Source organism: Melozone crissalis, unplaced genomic scaffold, assembly GCF_028551555.1.
Source record: "Melozone crissalis strain CALT ecotype California unplaced genomic scaffold, PUWL_Pcris_2 ptg000005l_1, whole genome shotgun sequence".
NCBI classification, from domain to species: domain Eukaryota; kingdom Metazoa; phylum Chordata; class Aves; order Passeriformes; family Passerellidae; genus Melozone; species Melozone crissalis.
The window spans coordinates 27,813,367-27,828,311 of NW_026535783.1; the positions used below are offsets into that span (position 1 = coordinate 27,813,367).

The 14,945-nt window shown below is 38.9% G+C and overlaps 2 protein-coding genes across 3 annotated transcripts in view; both read left to right on the forward strand.

Annotated features, from left to right (window-relative positions):
* The window catches only part of SHB (SH2 domain containing adaptor protein B), a 333,076-nt gene that overhangs the window by 172,835 nt on the left and 145,296 nt on the right, over positions 1 to 14,945 (forward strand). The gene's annotated exons all lie outside the window — the stretch shown is intronic.
* Positions 1 to 14,945, forward strand: part of RNF38 (ring finger protein 38) — a 106,002-nt gene that overhangs the window by 73,279 nt on the left and 17,778 nt on the right. For both annotated transcript variants that reach the window (XM_054283642.1, XM_054283651.1), the window contains 3 exons: positions 3,299 to 3,492; positions 8,512 to 8,725; positions 11,537 to 11,704. In XM_054283642.1, the coding sequence (XP_054139617.1) occupies positions 3,299 to 3,492; positions 8,512 to 8,725; positions 11,537 to 11,704 (576 nt within the window). The remainder of the gene's footprint in view (positions 1 to 3,298; positions 3,493 to 8,511; positions 8,726 to 11,536; positions 11,705 to 14,945) is intronic.

A 14,945-nucleotide genomic window follows, 5' to 3' on the forward strand; every position in this document is an offset into this window, starting at 1 on the left:
AACAGGCAAACTCTGTATTCACCTTTATTACCATTACAGTAATGAGAGTTTATGGGGTGCACAGATGAGTATGAGACAACTATACTATGTGTGTCAGTGAAATGATAACTTTTGGGAATGTCAGTGGAATGCCCACTTTTAGGGATGGGATTGTATATTTTAGTGGTCTTGCTGCTTCTTTTACTAGTAAAAGTCACATATGCTACAAATAGTGACATATGCTGCTACTTTTACTAGTAAAAGTCTGATGACTTTGTCCTGGTACTGCTTTCTTTAAATACGAAGTAATCTATATTCCTGTTCTTCATGCTCTTTTGGTTCAGTGTATTTTAAAGAAGGGCAGTGAATTTATCTTGTTAGTTAAATGCTAGGTAGAATGTTCTTGATAACTGCCATCAGTCTGTTCTTGTTGCATGTTGGACCCTGTATACTGTATGGTTGAAAAAATTAGGAATAGTGCCAGAAAATATTTTGAGTACGAGCAAAAAACAATAAGAGCCATTTGGGATTTGGAGACTTGTCATTTTGGAAAGTGTCGTATATTCCACAAATAAACTACTAAACTTAGTGGTGAATAATAAGAAGGTAGGCTGAAACAACTGTCTAAAATACTGTCAATATATAGTTATTCCACACGCTGATTGAAAATAATATGAAAACAAAATTATACAGGATATGTGTCTTCTATTAGCTCCTTGTACTTTCGTGCATGCTAGTATTGATACAATTACCACATGAGAATTGGTTTCTTAATAAAAACTAAGACAAAACATGAGATCTTCAATTAATTAGGTCTATATTGCGGTTTTTATAGAATCTGTTTGCAAATAAGTCGAGCTTAGCTTTAGGTTACTTCTTTTTCAGTACAGAAAAAGACACAATTACATTTTAAATCTCTGTACATGTAGTTCCAAAAAATTATTTTACCTTTATTTTCGTTCTAATGGGAAACAATTTTGAGTAAAGTTACTGTTGCTTACTGCAGAGGGCAGTTAGCACTTACAGAGTTTGAAATATCTGTGAGCCTTAGTAATCTGGAGTGGTGATGAAGGCGACTGCTTAGCAGTTTACATCTCCACAGTGTTTGAAGTGGTGCACTCCTGATGCAAAAGGAAAATAAAATAATAATAGAGGAGCCGTCTTTGCAAAGTAGACTGCTTTCTATGGGGCAGGGTATATTAGTGTTAATGCTTGGGAAGGGTGTCACATTTAAATTAGGGCAGTACCAGTGGGAGATCCCCAGCCAGAGGCACGTATAGATTGTATTAGGATAGAAGTGGTTATTGTATTCTTTCAAGATTTTGTTTTCTGCCAGCTTCACTAAATCCACTTCTTTTTCTTCCTCCATTTGCCATTTTCTTCTACACTCACAAAATCCCAGCATACCTAATTTACCAGCACTTTTATTACCTGTCTCTCTTTGAATAGACTTAGTCATCATGGTGAAGAAGTTGGGCAACAAATCATCCTTCTCTCACTCTTGTAGCACAGTTGCTGTAAGATTTATCTTTGGCAGTGTTCTCTGAAATCTGATAAAATATGTGTTTTCACACAAGCTGTGATCTCAAGGCACTTACTGGGTATCTCTTCCAGTTGTATTTTTTTTTGGTGTTGAGCTTCTCAGGGCTAGCAACCTTCTGGAAGAGTCACCCTTTACCTGGACATCTACTGTCATGAACCATCAGGTGCATACCTGCCTTTTAACCTACTTTTCTCTGAAAAATTAAAGTGCAGTTGGTTAAGGAGTTCAAAAGAGATTGAGCAACAAGCAGATGCATGGATTATTCGGATAGTTCTCTAAGGAAGATGACTGTTTTAGATAAGATACAGTAGGGAAAAACTACAGTCTGTGTTCAAGTATTTGAAGACAAGAGACTGAAAAACTCTAAAATTTTATAAAAAATGGCCACAAATCAAAGAGAGGAAAAATACCTTTTGTCTCTTGAACACTTGAACAAAACTTCTCATTCTTAAAGGAGTGTCCTTGCACTGCAAAGAATGCTGGAGTACAAACTATATGTTGATGGAAACCTACCAAGAAGCAACTAAATACTGTTCAGAAAACAAAATGCTCCTGTAAAGCTAAGAGGCAGGAGAGGTCCAGAGTCCAGTCTACAGATAAGTGTGAAGTGAGACCTCTAACAATCTCGGGCGAGGGGGCAGTTCTGGAACATAAAGCCATTGCAGGCAAGTTGTTTTCTCTGCTTCAGCTATCTGCAATTACATGCAAATGTGATTGAAACAGTGCAGTGATGGACTAAAACAGAAGTGGTGGAGTGACTGGACAAGCTAGAGGCCAACTAAATACTAGAAGTTTGCTTGCACTGGGAATTCTGACAGAGAAGTTCACATGATGCTTGGACTCAAGGATAGTTCCAGTGGTAGTTCATGTGGTTTTAGTTTTTTGTTCAGTTGCTGATCTCTGCAGTTTGATGGGTAGTTTTCTGTATTTTCAATTGTCGTGTCTATTAACAGCATGATGTATTTTAATTTTTCAAAATAGTGAGTTGGAGGGGAGGGGTGTTTATTGCGTTTTATGCTGGCTTCATAGGCATTGGTGGGAGCTTCTGAAAAGAATTACAGCTCTGTTCGATAGCATGGACACACAGTGGAAGTTGTGTTCGTAGCCAACTGGGAAAACATTGCTTGGAGGTGAATGACCTTCACATCAGCCCTGGAAATTTCAAGCACTATGAAGGAATAGGCCTTGTGGAGTTAAAATTAAGTTTTAACTGGAGATTGATAATTTTTTTTTCAGGTTAGGTGTATGAATGGTTATGATTAAAGGAATAACTAGAAGGATGAAGCATCTCTGTGCTGAGTTAGCAGAAGTAAAATAGGCTGCAGTACAGAGCAAATGTCAGATTAGCTAGGTACAGACCTGATAGGAAGGAGGTCCAGTGCAGAGAGTAAGCTCTGTATACCAGCTGCTTACTGACTTGTACTGATTCCATTGCTGATTCCCATGCTTCTGTAGCCTGTAAGTGCTATTGCAGGAGGAATGTAAAATAGATGATAGTTTACTTTCTTCATGTTACTCTTTTCTGATAAAGTTTTGATTTTGCATGGATGTTGGAATTTAATTTTTCTAGAGGTTAGGGAACCATAAAAAATCAGCATTTATAAACAAAATATAAAGATGAATACTTGTAGGTGCTAAATTTCATGATGTCTTCAGTTTTCAAGGAGTCACTTGTAATGCTAGGTGCAAAGCAATACTGAAGTATGGTTTGCAATTCACTCATCTGGAGGTTGGTTTTGTTTTTGTTTTGTTTTTGTTTTCTTTGCACTGGTGTAGAGCGAAGACAGTCCTAGTCCCAAGCGACAACGCCTTTCCCATTCCGTCTTTGACTACACAGCAGCATCACCAGCCCCATCACCACCAATGCGACCATGGGAGATGACATCAAACAGGCAACCTCCTTTGGCTCGACCCAACCAACACCACTTCTCAGGGGAACGATGCAACACACCTGCACGAAACAGGAGGAGGTAAGCAAGCTGGGTAGCTTGGGAAAAAAGTTCTTACTCTTTCTGATTTTAGCTCAAGGAAAGTGTGTTTTGGGTACCACTGACTAGATTACACATGGTAAACATGCTAACATTTCCTTTGAGCTGTAATATAATGCAGTTGTGACTAAAAGGCTACTGGAAGTATTTCAGGCTTGTGCATCATCTTATCTGAAAAGTCAGCTTGAGGAAAAGAGTGCTCCAAACGTTTTTTATTATGAACATAATTCTCTATTACTCTGTGCTGAGGTAAAAAAAATGTAGAAAAGTGCAAGGAAAAATGTTTCTCATCAGGGTTCTTTTAAAGGTGTTAAGAATTACTTGTGTAATACCATCATTTTCACTACAGTCACAATTATTATTGTACTTAAAACCAATCAAAATAAAGATTAGAGACACCAGCTGAGGAGATGAGAAGGTTAGCATAGTGTCACATGTTTGCTGAGGTGGGTGATTCACGTGTAGTAGTAATTAGATTTTTGTGTTGGTTTTAGCTTGTGGCTCATCAGCTTCTCAAAGCAGAGATTTTGGAATAAGTTCTAGTGGTCATGGAAGAGAGAAATTGGAACTGGGACCTGGATGGATGACACTCTAGCAAAACATGAACTCACAGATTTTTTTTTTGCTATTCTAGTTAAATTATCCAAAACAGAAGCTTTCGTTGCCTCACATTCTGCCTCAAATATACTGAGTCGTCTTATGCCAGCTAAAACACACTGTCTCTGTTTGCTTCTAAGAAATGTTTTGGCTTGGTTTGTACTGAAAAAAAAACCAAACATGTCTGCCCTTTTTCATTAATATTAAATTTAGGCTTAAGATCTATTTAGCTACTTTTCTTCAGATTCCACAAATCAAATTTGTCAACAATGGTCACCCAGTAGTTTTGCAGCAAGAGAGCTTAAAGCATGCTATTTTTGTATCTTTGCTTCAACTTCATGAATTTGAAAGCCCTCGGTCAGTGGCATGTAAAATGTGCAGCTCTCAATGCAGCTTGTCAGACTTAGGAAAGAGATTAAATTGTGAACTTAAAAGGATTGTTGTGAAGACAGAAGATCAGACCTTTCATATAGTTTGGTACAAGGATGCTCTGTTAGGGGCATTTGGCCCACAAAATGATCTTGACCTCAAATGTTTTGAGCTGAGATGCCTAGCTTATGTGTATTCAGTCATTTTTGTTTGGTGTCCAGTCAGCTTACACAAATTTCTTTGCACTGTTCATTAACATCTGCAGAGTTAAACAGTTCTTAACTAACTTAAGATAGTGCTTAACTAACTATCTGTCTAGTTGTCTGGCTAAATGCTTGACAGCAGAATCTAGACAGTTTGGATATACCATGGGATGAAGGATAAGAGCGGAAATGTGTAAGGGCTGAATGTGCACAGGACAAGTGTCTTGCTGTTCAGATGCAGTCAAGTGCTAATGAAGTAGTAGCCTGTAGCTTTTTGCAAGTAAGCCACTTGCAAAGAGGGAGACACCTCATTGCCAAGCCGTCTTCAGTCTGACAGGAATGTTAGGTTGGCTGCAGCTTTATGAACACAAACATTACTCTTTCTAGAGCCAACTCGCTTGCTCCTGGGTAATAACACAAGATTTTGCTCTAATCAGAGACACCTGAATGTATCAGTACTTTGTTTCCCTGCACTTGGGTCAGTGCATTTTTTAGTTTGGGTGCAGTGTTGCATTTGAGCTAGCTTCAGGTCAGTTCCACAATAACAGTGCACCTAGTTTCTTCTAGAACCAGCGTTTTTAGGGAGAACAATACATACATGTTTCTTGTTTTGCAGGAGTCTTTCTGAGTCTTAAGAGTGCTCTGGAGTCATACCAGAACTAATAGCCATTCTCATAGATCAAAAGCTTGTGTCTTTAAGATCATTATGAGTGCATCTGTTATTAATGCTTTAGGTGAGGTTATGCTTATGCTTTTGAAGCAATTTTTTTTGTTTTCCCTGCTTTGTTTTCTCTTCTCATTGCAGAATGGTTTCAGAGTTTGGCAGGCTTTCAGGTTTAAGATAAGATGGAAGGTGAACTCCAGCAGCAAATGGTCACTGAGCTCAAGGAAGCAGGCTAGGGCAAGTGCAGGCAGAACCTTTGAAGTGTGTCTAGTGTGGACATCACTGCCCTAGTGTCATCAGCATTAACTCCTTCATCCTACCAGTTGACTCCTGTTGATCAGGACAGCCTGTCTTGAGTATTTTTATTACCTGGATTTTTTTTTTATTACCTACCTTGCTATTTTGACCTTTCCTCTTGGTAACACTGATTTTGTACTGTGCCTAACACAAGAGTGCCCCGATTTGTTGTGGTTTTTTATTCTGATTCGTTGTAAGCAAACAAATACTGCATTAATAAAGATAGCCTTCTGGTGTGAATTTGCAGAAAGATTCTTTTTGTCTAGATACTTATATATAGTACAGATAAATTACGAATGTAAGAGCATAATGCATGCCTGTGTGAAACAGAGAAGGCCATTGCAATTTATCTTTATCAGTCATTGTGAAATGGGGGTATCTGTACCATTGTTGTGCCTTACCTTTCATCTGTGCTTCCTTTCCTCCTTGTCTTGAATGTAATTCTGAACTAAAGGGATTCAAGAATGTCTTACTGCAAAGAAATTACCTTTGTTACAAATACTAAGATCTGCACATACTAACTCTGCAGTTATGGGTACCTTTTGATGGCTGTTCTTACCTGAGGGTAGGAATTCCTGCAACTTTTTCACCATTTTCATCCTGTCTCTTTGTTTTAACCTGGCATTTGCCATGTTTATAGTGTGCATATAGTAACAGAGGATTTTTTGTGGCTGTTTTTAAAGACTTCAAGCCCAAATTCATTACTGAAGTTTATTAATAGTTTAGACCCATGTCTTGACAATTATTCTGAAGTAATTTCCAATAATTCAGAAGCTAATAAAGCCATGTATACAGATATTCTGAATTTTGCTGACTGAAAGGATAGTATATTTATAATTCTGCACAGGACAAAATACAGCTTGGCTTTTTTCCAGAGAATGCTACATATTCATTCATTTTTAAAGATACTCCAGAATTTTTGCCAGTCTTTGTTGGTTTTTTCATAATTCTGGTTCATGGAAAAGTAAAATCAGGCCTTTTACCTAAGACAGAGGCAAGACTAGTTTTATGAGAACTACTACCTTGTCTAAGAAGCCACCTTGTCTAAGTGCTGGTGGCAGTTAAGAGAATTTTGTTCTTCTGAAGCAGCTGCGCTGTCTTTTGTAACTTTTCACTATTTTTGGAGCTTTTTCAAAGAAAAATCCTCACATAGGTGTTTTTATGTTAAATTATTCAGACCATTTCTGTTTCATAGCAGGAAATAGCAAATTTAAAACAACTGAGTATTCCAAGCAGTAGAACATCTTCTGCATTACTTGTTCCATGATTAGAAATTATATATGCAGTTTTACCTAAGGAGAATGTAGCAGTTATACCATATTAGTAATAAAGCAATGCAGCATGCAGCAAACACTTCAGGAAAGAAAACTGGGTTTAAAATACACTAGTAAGAACTAAAGTTTAGGTTTCTCAGTGGTTAGAAGAAAACACAGCTTGTATGTTCTGCCATGGTTGTTTATAAAAATAAAGGTGGTTATGCATTTTAAAATTTGGTTTTTTCTTTGCTGTGTTACAGCCTGGCCTTAGGCCTTCTGTCTGACCTGTTGAGAATTACCATTTGTTTCAGTTCTAAGAGAGGCAATAGTGTCAAAAATCTTTGTGAGGTAGGGTAGCAAAAGAGTGGCCTGAGACATTGTATCATATGCTTACAGTTGCATCTGGGTAGCTGGTGATGTGGTCTCACTTTCCCCGAGTATGTCTGTTTCATGCAGCACAAAAGTTGGACTCAGCCTGAGAAGTATCTGGGATTTGCCAACAGGTTGCAGGTTGATATGATTTTTATTTCATAATAGCAGAAATTCTGTTCCATGCAGTTGGAGTGGACATGTTCTAGTAATGGTCACAGATTCTTTTTGTCTCTTCTCTGCAGTTTAGGTCCTTTAGCCTGTTTCATAAATTGGAAACCATTTCACCCTATGTGGCTTTAATATGCTGCTGCTTCTGGGACCTGTAACTTGAGTGTGTGGTGGAGATTGGAAGGCATGTGCTGAAAGTACTGCAAGATCATTTTGTGCTCTCAGTGCTTTCCCTTTCCAAATAAATGAGAAGTGACTTGTTCAAAACTTCTCATAGTGAGTTTATCATATCTGTGTGCATCTTTTTTTGGGTGCTGAACCTGAGCCAGTGGTCTCTGATTTCTAGAACTTTTAGCTCAAGATAGTTGCAGCTCTACTCAGAACTTGTGCACAATTATATAAGAATACATAATCAAATCCTACACCTGTAGATCAGTTGCTCTAACAGGTATATGCTGTGGTCTAAGTCTGTCTACAGAATTTCTCCACTCTGGAAAAGAAACAATGCCACAATCATAATTTTGTGAGACCTCCTGGAGAGAATTTTAGAATGCACTCAAGTTATGCAGTGAACATGTGAGAGCTGAAAAATTAATTTGTTTCTTCAAAGAAGTCTACTGTTTTGTCTGCTATCACTAAACAAGCAATCAGTATGTGGTGTGGTTGAAACATAGACCCTGGGGAAATCTGTGATCATTTAATGAAGGATTTTTACTTAGATAGAATAAAGGCATGGGAATATCATGAAGATTGCTGTCTTGACTTTTGAGTACTACTGTGGCAATCCAAGTGTTATTTTTTTAACAAGGTAATATTTACATTGCAGTTCTCCTCTTGGTTTCCCTAACAGCACTAAGTTATGCTTTGCTAAGCATTTCCATACTGAAAAAAGTGTCATTTATAAGGATTCTAGAAGTTCTGTCAGCAAAAAAAAATTAATCCAATCTACTAAACTTGTTCTAGTAAAATTTTCCAGTTCAAAAAATTCCTGGATATTTGATTCTCTTGAGGTTTTAGTTAGTAAGAAGGATTTATGTCATTTACATAACCTCTAATTTTTTTAATGCATTTCCAGTCCTCCCGTTCGACGTCAGAGAACAAGGAGAGATCGTTTGTCTAGACATAATTCTATTAGCCAGGATGAAAACTATCACCATCTCTCCTATGGACAGCAGCAAGCAATAGAAGAGCCTCGAGCTTTTCGCCCACCGAATGTATCTCCTCGTATGTTGCACCCAGCTGCTCACCCACCACAGCAGAATGCAGTGATGGTTGACATTCATGATCAGGTAAAATTTTTACAGCACAATGAGAAGGCTGTTTGAGAGGTGGTGTTTGGTTTTAGGGGGTTTTCCCACCATCTTCAAGATCGCTCTCCTCACCAAATCGTCTCGTGTCATGGTTGACAATGAAAGTCACAGAGCACTAATTTCTATTTGACTTCTTACAGAGTGGTGGTTTTTGTTGAATATTATGTGTATGAAGCATTGCAGTGGGCACTGAAAAAAATAAACTCCAAACATTCACACTTTTAATAAAGAAGATTGATACTTAACAATTCATACTTAACAATTTGTCAGTACATAAATTGGCATACTTCTCTGTGTCTCTGTCTCAAACCTTTGAAATGCAGTTATTCTGCTTTTGTAATTAGTTTCTTGCAAGAAAGATGTAGTATGATACTTATTAATTATGTATTCTATTTCACATGAAAGGCTTCACCTTAGCTTAGGAGTCACAAATAATACGGTTAGAATGTATTATTTAGAGGTAGAATTACAATGCCTATAGTTGGTTGTCTGTGTAGCAGCAGGAATCACAATAGTTTTGTTGCATAACTAAATCAACTCTCCAAGCCTAATCAACTCCTCCTTAAATTATATGAAAAAATTATATTCAAGTTGGTCCAGAAAGTAAATAATTCCTCTCCACGACAGCACTTTGTATAGAATTCTGTAATTGAGAACCTGTAAAAGAAGTTTTGGGCCTCTCACTACAATAGGGACATTGCATTGATGGAGCATGTCCTTGGAAGAGCAGTGGAACTGGTGAAGGATCTGGAGCACAGATCATATGAGGAGTGGCTGAGGGAGCTGTGTGTTTACCCTGGCGAAAAGGAGGCTCTGGGAAGACTTTACCAATCTCTAAAAGTACCTGAAAGGAGGTTGTAACCTGGGCATTGGTTTCCCAAGTAATAAGTGACAGGACAGGAGGAAGTTGGACAATGGTAGTGTAGACTGGATATTACAAAAAATTACTGAAAGGGTGGTCAAGCATTGGATCTGGCTTCCCAGGGAGGTGGTGGAGTCACAGTGCCTCACCATTGCCACATGTAGGTGTGGCAATTACAGACATGATTTAGGGGTGGCAGTGCTGGGTTAATGGTTGGACTTGAGGAGCTCAGTGGTCTTTTCCAGCCTAAATGATTCTGTGATCCTGTTGAGGTAACCTTTGTTGTTGTCTACTAAATTAAGAGGCCATAGCACAAGAACACTGCTTGCTACATAGCTGCGAGTAGATCCTAGATGTCCACATCGGGAGCTGCACACGCACAGAATGCAGCTGTAACATCTGTGCTTAAAAGCTGGTTGGCATTCAGTGCAGATGCATAGCGCTAGTGTGTCACACTATGTGTGCAGAGCAGTTCTCAGCAGGGAAGGATTTGTGTTTGGGACCAAGTGAAAGGATAGAAGCCAGTGCCATTCTAGCATCTCACACACTTATATTTTTAGGAGTTCTTCTGCTGGAGGTCTGAAAATGCTCTTGCTTTATGATGTAAGCTCATTACAAGTCTGGCTGAACAGTTTTCCATTCCACTGCCAAACACCATCTGTGATTAGATGTATTTCCAGACTGACCGAAGTCTTCCATGGTGCTACTTTCCAATTCAGGGGCATGAACGTTTTGAGAAGTCATTTCTTTATTATTATTATGAGCAACAAACATTCCAGGATCACATATAGCATTGCACTTAGGCCCAGCTTTTCGTAGCAGAGCCAGAACTGGTTCACGTTCAGTGTCTTTCCTGAACCTGGTTTCTGTCATTATTGATGTTTGAGATTTTAACCTGTGTTCAGTGATCTGTGTTCTATTTTGGTTTCTTTATTGGGCTGTACACTACCAGTTTGGTAGTTTAGCTCTCTTTGCTCATTCTCACCTTCATGAGGAGCTGTTCTTGTTCTGCTTTAAATAAGAACATTCTATTTTGCCTGATCATGAAGGAAGAGAGTACTTTGAAATAATTGCTTTCAATTAATCTCTGCTTCCTGACTCTTAAACCTTTTCAGTTTTATTAGAGCATGAAAATGTTAAAAGATCGTTCAGTGTTATAAGAATCCAACAAAATTTCAAACAAACAAACATCCCATGTGGTTTCTAGGTGCAGAATACCTTTGGATCTTGGTTTGATGATTAAATTTTACAGACTGCCACTAGTTAGAAAATTTGGTTACGTGGTTTCCTAATATGAGTCTGGACAGTTAGGGTCTGCTGCCTCTTAGTCATGTTAACTTCTCCTTTTCCGCTTTCTAGTTAGCTGTTCTGTTAGTTAAGTTAGGAATTTAGCTTAAATGCTGGCTTGAAAGTGAATCAAGAGAGTGGTCTCTTAGGAAGAAAGAAAATCTGGAAAATTGTTTTGTTGTTTAAAGATACAAATCTCTTGAATTAGTACTGAATCAGTCCCTTCAGAACTGAGAAAATTCTTGAGCTGCTTGTAGATTAGCTTTTTATGTGGGAGTTACCACCTTCTTATTTCATAAGAAGGTTAATTTCATAATTAACTTGGGGAGAGAAGGGAGGGTAGGCAGGCTTAATAGTCTGACATGCTACTGAGTGACTGAGGTGCCACTCAAGTTTTAACACGTTAAGCTGAGAGCTCCCTCTTGCCCAGAAATTCTGAATTTTATCAGTAAATAACATTCCATTGATTAAAACATTTTAATGAACAGAAATTACAACCATGCACCTCCTATTACACTTCCTTTGTGAATATACTATTTTTCTGATGTGTAAATAAAAGCTTGTTGTCTTACTGTGCTGTACAAGAGTGTTAAGACTTTACAGTAAGCTATTAAATGCATTTTCTTTTCCTTTTGCCGCAGATCCATCAGGGCACAGTTCCTGTTTCATACACAGTGACAACTGTGGCTCCCCATGGGATACCACTTTGCACAGGCCAGCACATTCCAGCCTGCAGCACGCAGCAGGTCCCAGGTTGCTCAGTGGTTTTCAGTGGCCAGCACCTTCCAGTTTGCAGTGTGCCTCCCCCAGTAAGTAGGTCTCTCTAACTACACCAGCTTCAGTCTGTTTTTCTAGTACAAATCTAAAATGTCATATGCAGTACGATATGTAGTGTCTACTGTACACTTTTGATGTTGGTATGATGTTGGTCTCTGCCAGCAGTGTGTAACTTTGCTTTTCCTGTGGTGCTTTCTGTGAAATGAGTAAGCCTGTGTGGCACTGAAACAAAACCTTTGATATGACCCATCTATTTCTTTAGGCTGCCCATTGAAGAGTAAGGGTAGTTTGTGTTTATCATGCCTAGGTACCATTTATCCCCATCAGAGGCAACAAGGTCTGCAGCATGATACTGGCAAGTCTGGATTATTTGTGAGAATCAGTTCCTTTCCTGTCAAATTGGTGAAAATCTGTTACAGAAGCTGATATATATCCCTGAGGCAGCATGAGAGACAGGCTTTTTCCTCTGTTTAGTGGTGGTGGTAGTGGAACAAAGCAATCTCAGAATCAGTACCTACCCAGAGACTGGAACAATTCTTAGTAAATTCAGCAAGGAAAGAAGGAACATATCCTAAGAAACAACAGAGAAAAATCTGAAAATGTATTGGGGTTTAGGGAAATCCATCCAACGCATACTAATAATCTTACCCTATGCTTTGAGTAGATATATTACCTGTGCAATTCATAAAAGGTTATCTAATTCAACAATGCAGTTTTCCTTCTAATACATATAGGAGTAAAGCTCTGGTTTTTGTTTTCAAGTGTATTGAGAGAATAGATCCAGTACAAATGAATATAAACAGTTCGGTTTCTGTAGCATCAGCAGGCAGACTTTATGCTTTCTTCTGTTAAAGCATAAAATTGAGGAATAGTTTTAAGTTAAGAGAGGACTCTGGAGGTTTTCTGGTGGTCACCTGCTGCAGTACCAGCTTCCAAGTATGGAGATTTCACAGCACCTGTAAGTTTCTGCTTCAGTGTTTGACTGTCCTTGTGATTAAGAACTTCCTCTGGATGTCTGGTTGAGTTTTCTTTGTTGCATCTTGGTCCCATTGGTCTTGTGCTCTTTCACTTTGCTTCTTGAGGAGGTCTTGGATTCTTCCTGTCCACTCTCAGGAAGTAGTTAGACACAGGGGTAAGGTATTGGCTTACTTCTCTCTTTTTAAAGAAGAACAAGTCTAGTTCTGCCACCTCTTTTATGCAGTTCTCTCCCAGTCACTGGTCATCATGACTTTCACCAAGACCTGATCATCGTGTTGTCATTGTGTTTGGCACTGACATGCCCAAAACTGGGCCCAGGAATTGAGATAAATGTTACAGTTTCTGAATGAAGGAGCAGAATCACTTTACTAGTTTCACCAGTTGCTTTCTTAGCCATGCATGCCATAGGCCTTTTTGGGTAAGAACACTATGGGTATTATGTATGTGTCCACGACAACCTCTCTTTTTTGCTGCAAATCTGACTGCAATTAGTCTCAGAGTGTCCTGATCCATGGAGTTACTCTTGTCCAGTGCCAGACTTCACATTTACCTTGGAACTTTAAATAGTTCCTGTCAGTCAATTTCTCCAGCCTATAAAAATACATCTCAAGGTAGCACGTGCCCTCCAGCATGTCACTTTGCTTCCCAGCTACATCTGTCAATTTCCCAGTTTCCTTTTGTCATTTCATAATGACAGAAGGAAACTGGGAAATTTGTCTATCTCACTGCATGTGTCACTATGAAATAAACAAATGCCATTTATTAAACACCTTTATCAGTTTTAAAAGTTCTTCAGAGACCACGATGGCATCCAGAGAGACATGGACAAGCTTGAGAAATGGGCCTATATGAAATCTCATGAGGTGTAACAAGACCAACCACAAAGTGCTGCACCTGGGTTGTACCAACACAGGCCGGGCATGAGCAGATGGAGGGCAGCCCTGTGAGAAGGACTTGGGGGTGCTGGTGGGTGGGAGGCTGGACATGACCCAGCCATGGGCACTCCCAGCCCAGAGAGCCAAACGTGTCCTGGGCTGCATCCAGAGCAGCGTGGGCAGCAGGGCAGGGAGGGGATTCTGCCCCTCTGCTCTGCTCTGCTCTGGGGAGAGCCCACCTGGAACCTGCATCCAGCTCTGGGCTCCCAGCACAGGGAGGACACGGAACTGCTGGAGTGAGTCCAGAGGAGGGACACCAAAATCATCAGAGGGATGGAGCATCTCTCCTGTGGGGAAAGGCTGAAAGAATTTGGTTTGTTCAGCCTGGAAAAGAGAAGGCTTTGGGGTACCCTAATTCAGATACTTGAAGGCAACCTAAAAGTATGATGGACTAAGACTTCTTACAAAGGCATGTAGTGACAGAACAAGATGCAGAATGGCTTTAAACTGAAAAAGAGTAGGTTTAAATTATATGTCAGGAAAAAAAAGCTCTTTACTGTGAGGATGGTATGGCACTGGAACAGGTTGCCCAGAAAAGTTATGGATGCCACATCCTTGAAAGTGTTCAAGGCCAGATTGGATGAAACTCTGAGCAACTGCGTCTAGTGAACGGTGTCCCTGCCCATGGCAGGGGTTTGGAACAAAATGATCTTTAAGGTGCCTTCCAACCCAGGTCATTCTACGATATGTTCAAACTGAAGAACTTTTCTAAAGCTTGAATGAATAAAAAGGTAATTTTCATTTCTTTCTGCTTTGAAGTTAAGAGTCACCTCATTTGCTCTAGCTTTAAAAAGTGACATGGGCATAGCACAAATCAAACATTTGCAAACCTATATAGGAGCTATGGTAATCTCTACCATGTAGAATCGTATTTCAGTGTTTCCCAAAGAATCTCATGTTTTGAAGAAGACTGTGAGATGTTCTACCTGCAAATTTATCTTCAGCTATTTCAGAGGACAGTTTTCAATTTAAAAAAAAGGTATTATAAGCATAGAAACATTTGTTTATGGTATTTATTTTTTAGAAAAATGATGTAGTAACTGAGGGAAAAGTATAGTCAGCATTTAAATTAAAAATAGTAGTTGGATCAAATTAATCTACTAGTATTCTGGTGCATTTGGAGGTTTATGTTTGGTCATGATCACAGCAAATGGAGATGATAGTTTCACCTCCGCTACTGAAATCTAATTTTAAATTAATTCCTTTTACCATTTTATGCTATTATAGTCAATATGTAAATGTTTGCTGTGTGATATGACTAATAAAAAAAACAGTGAGAGATCAAAACTGGGTGATTTTTCAAGATTTGATAATGAATATCTTAATTAAATGTTGTTGCTCCTCCATATATAAAGGTGGA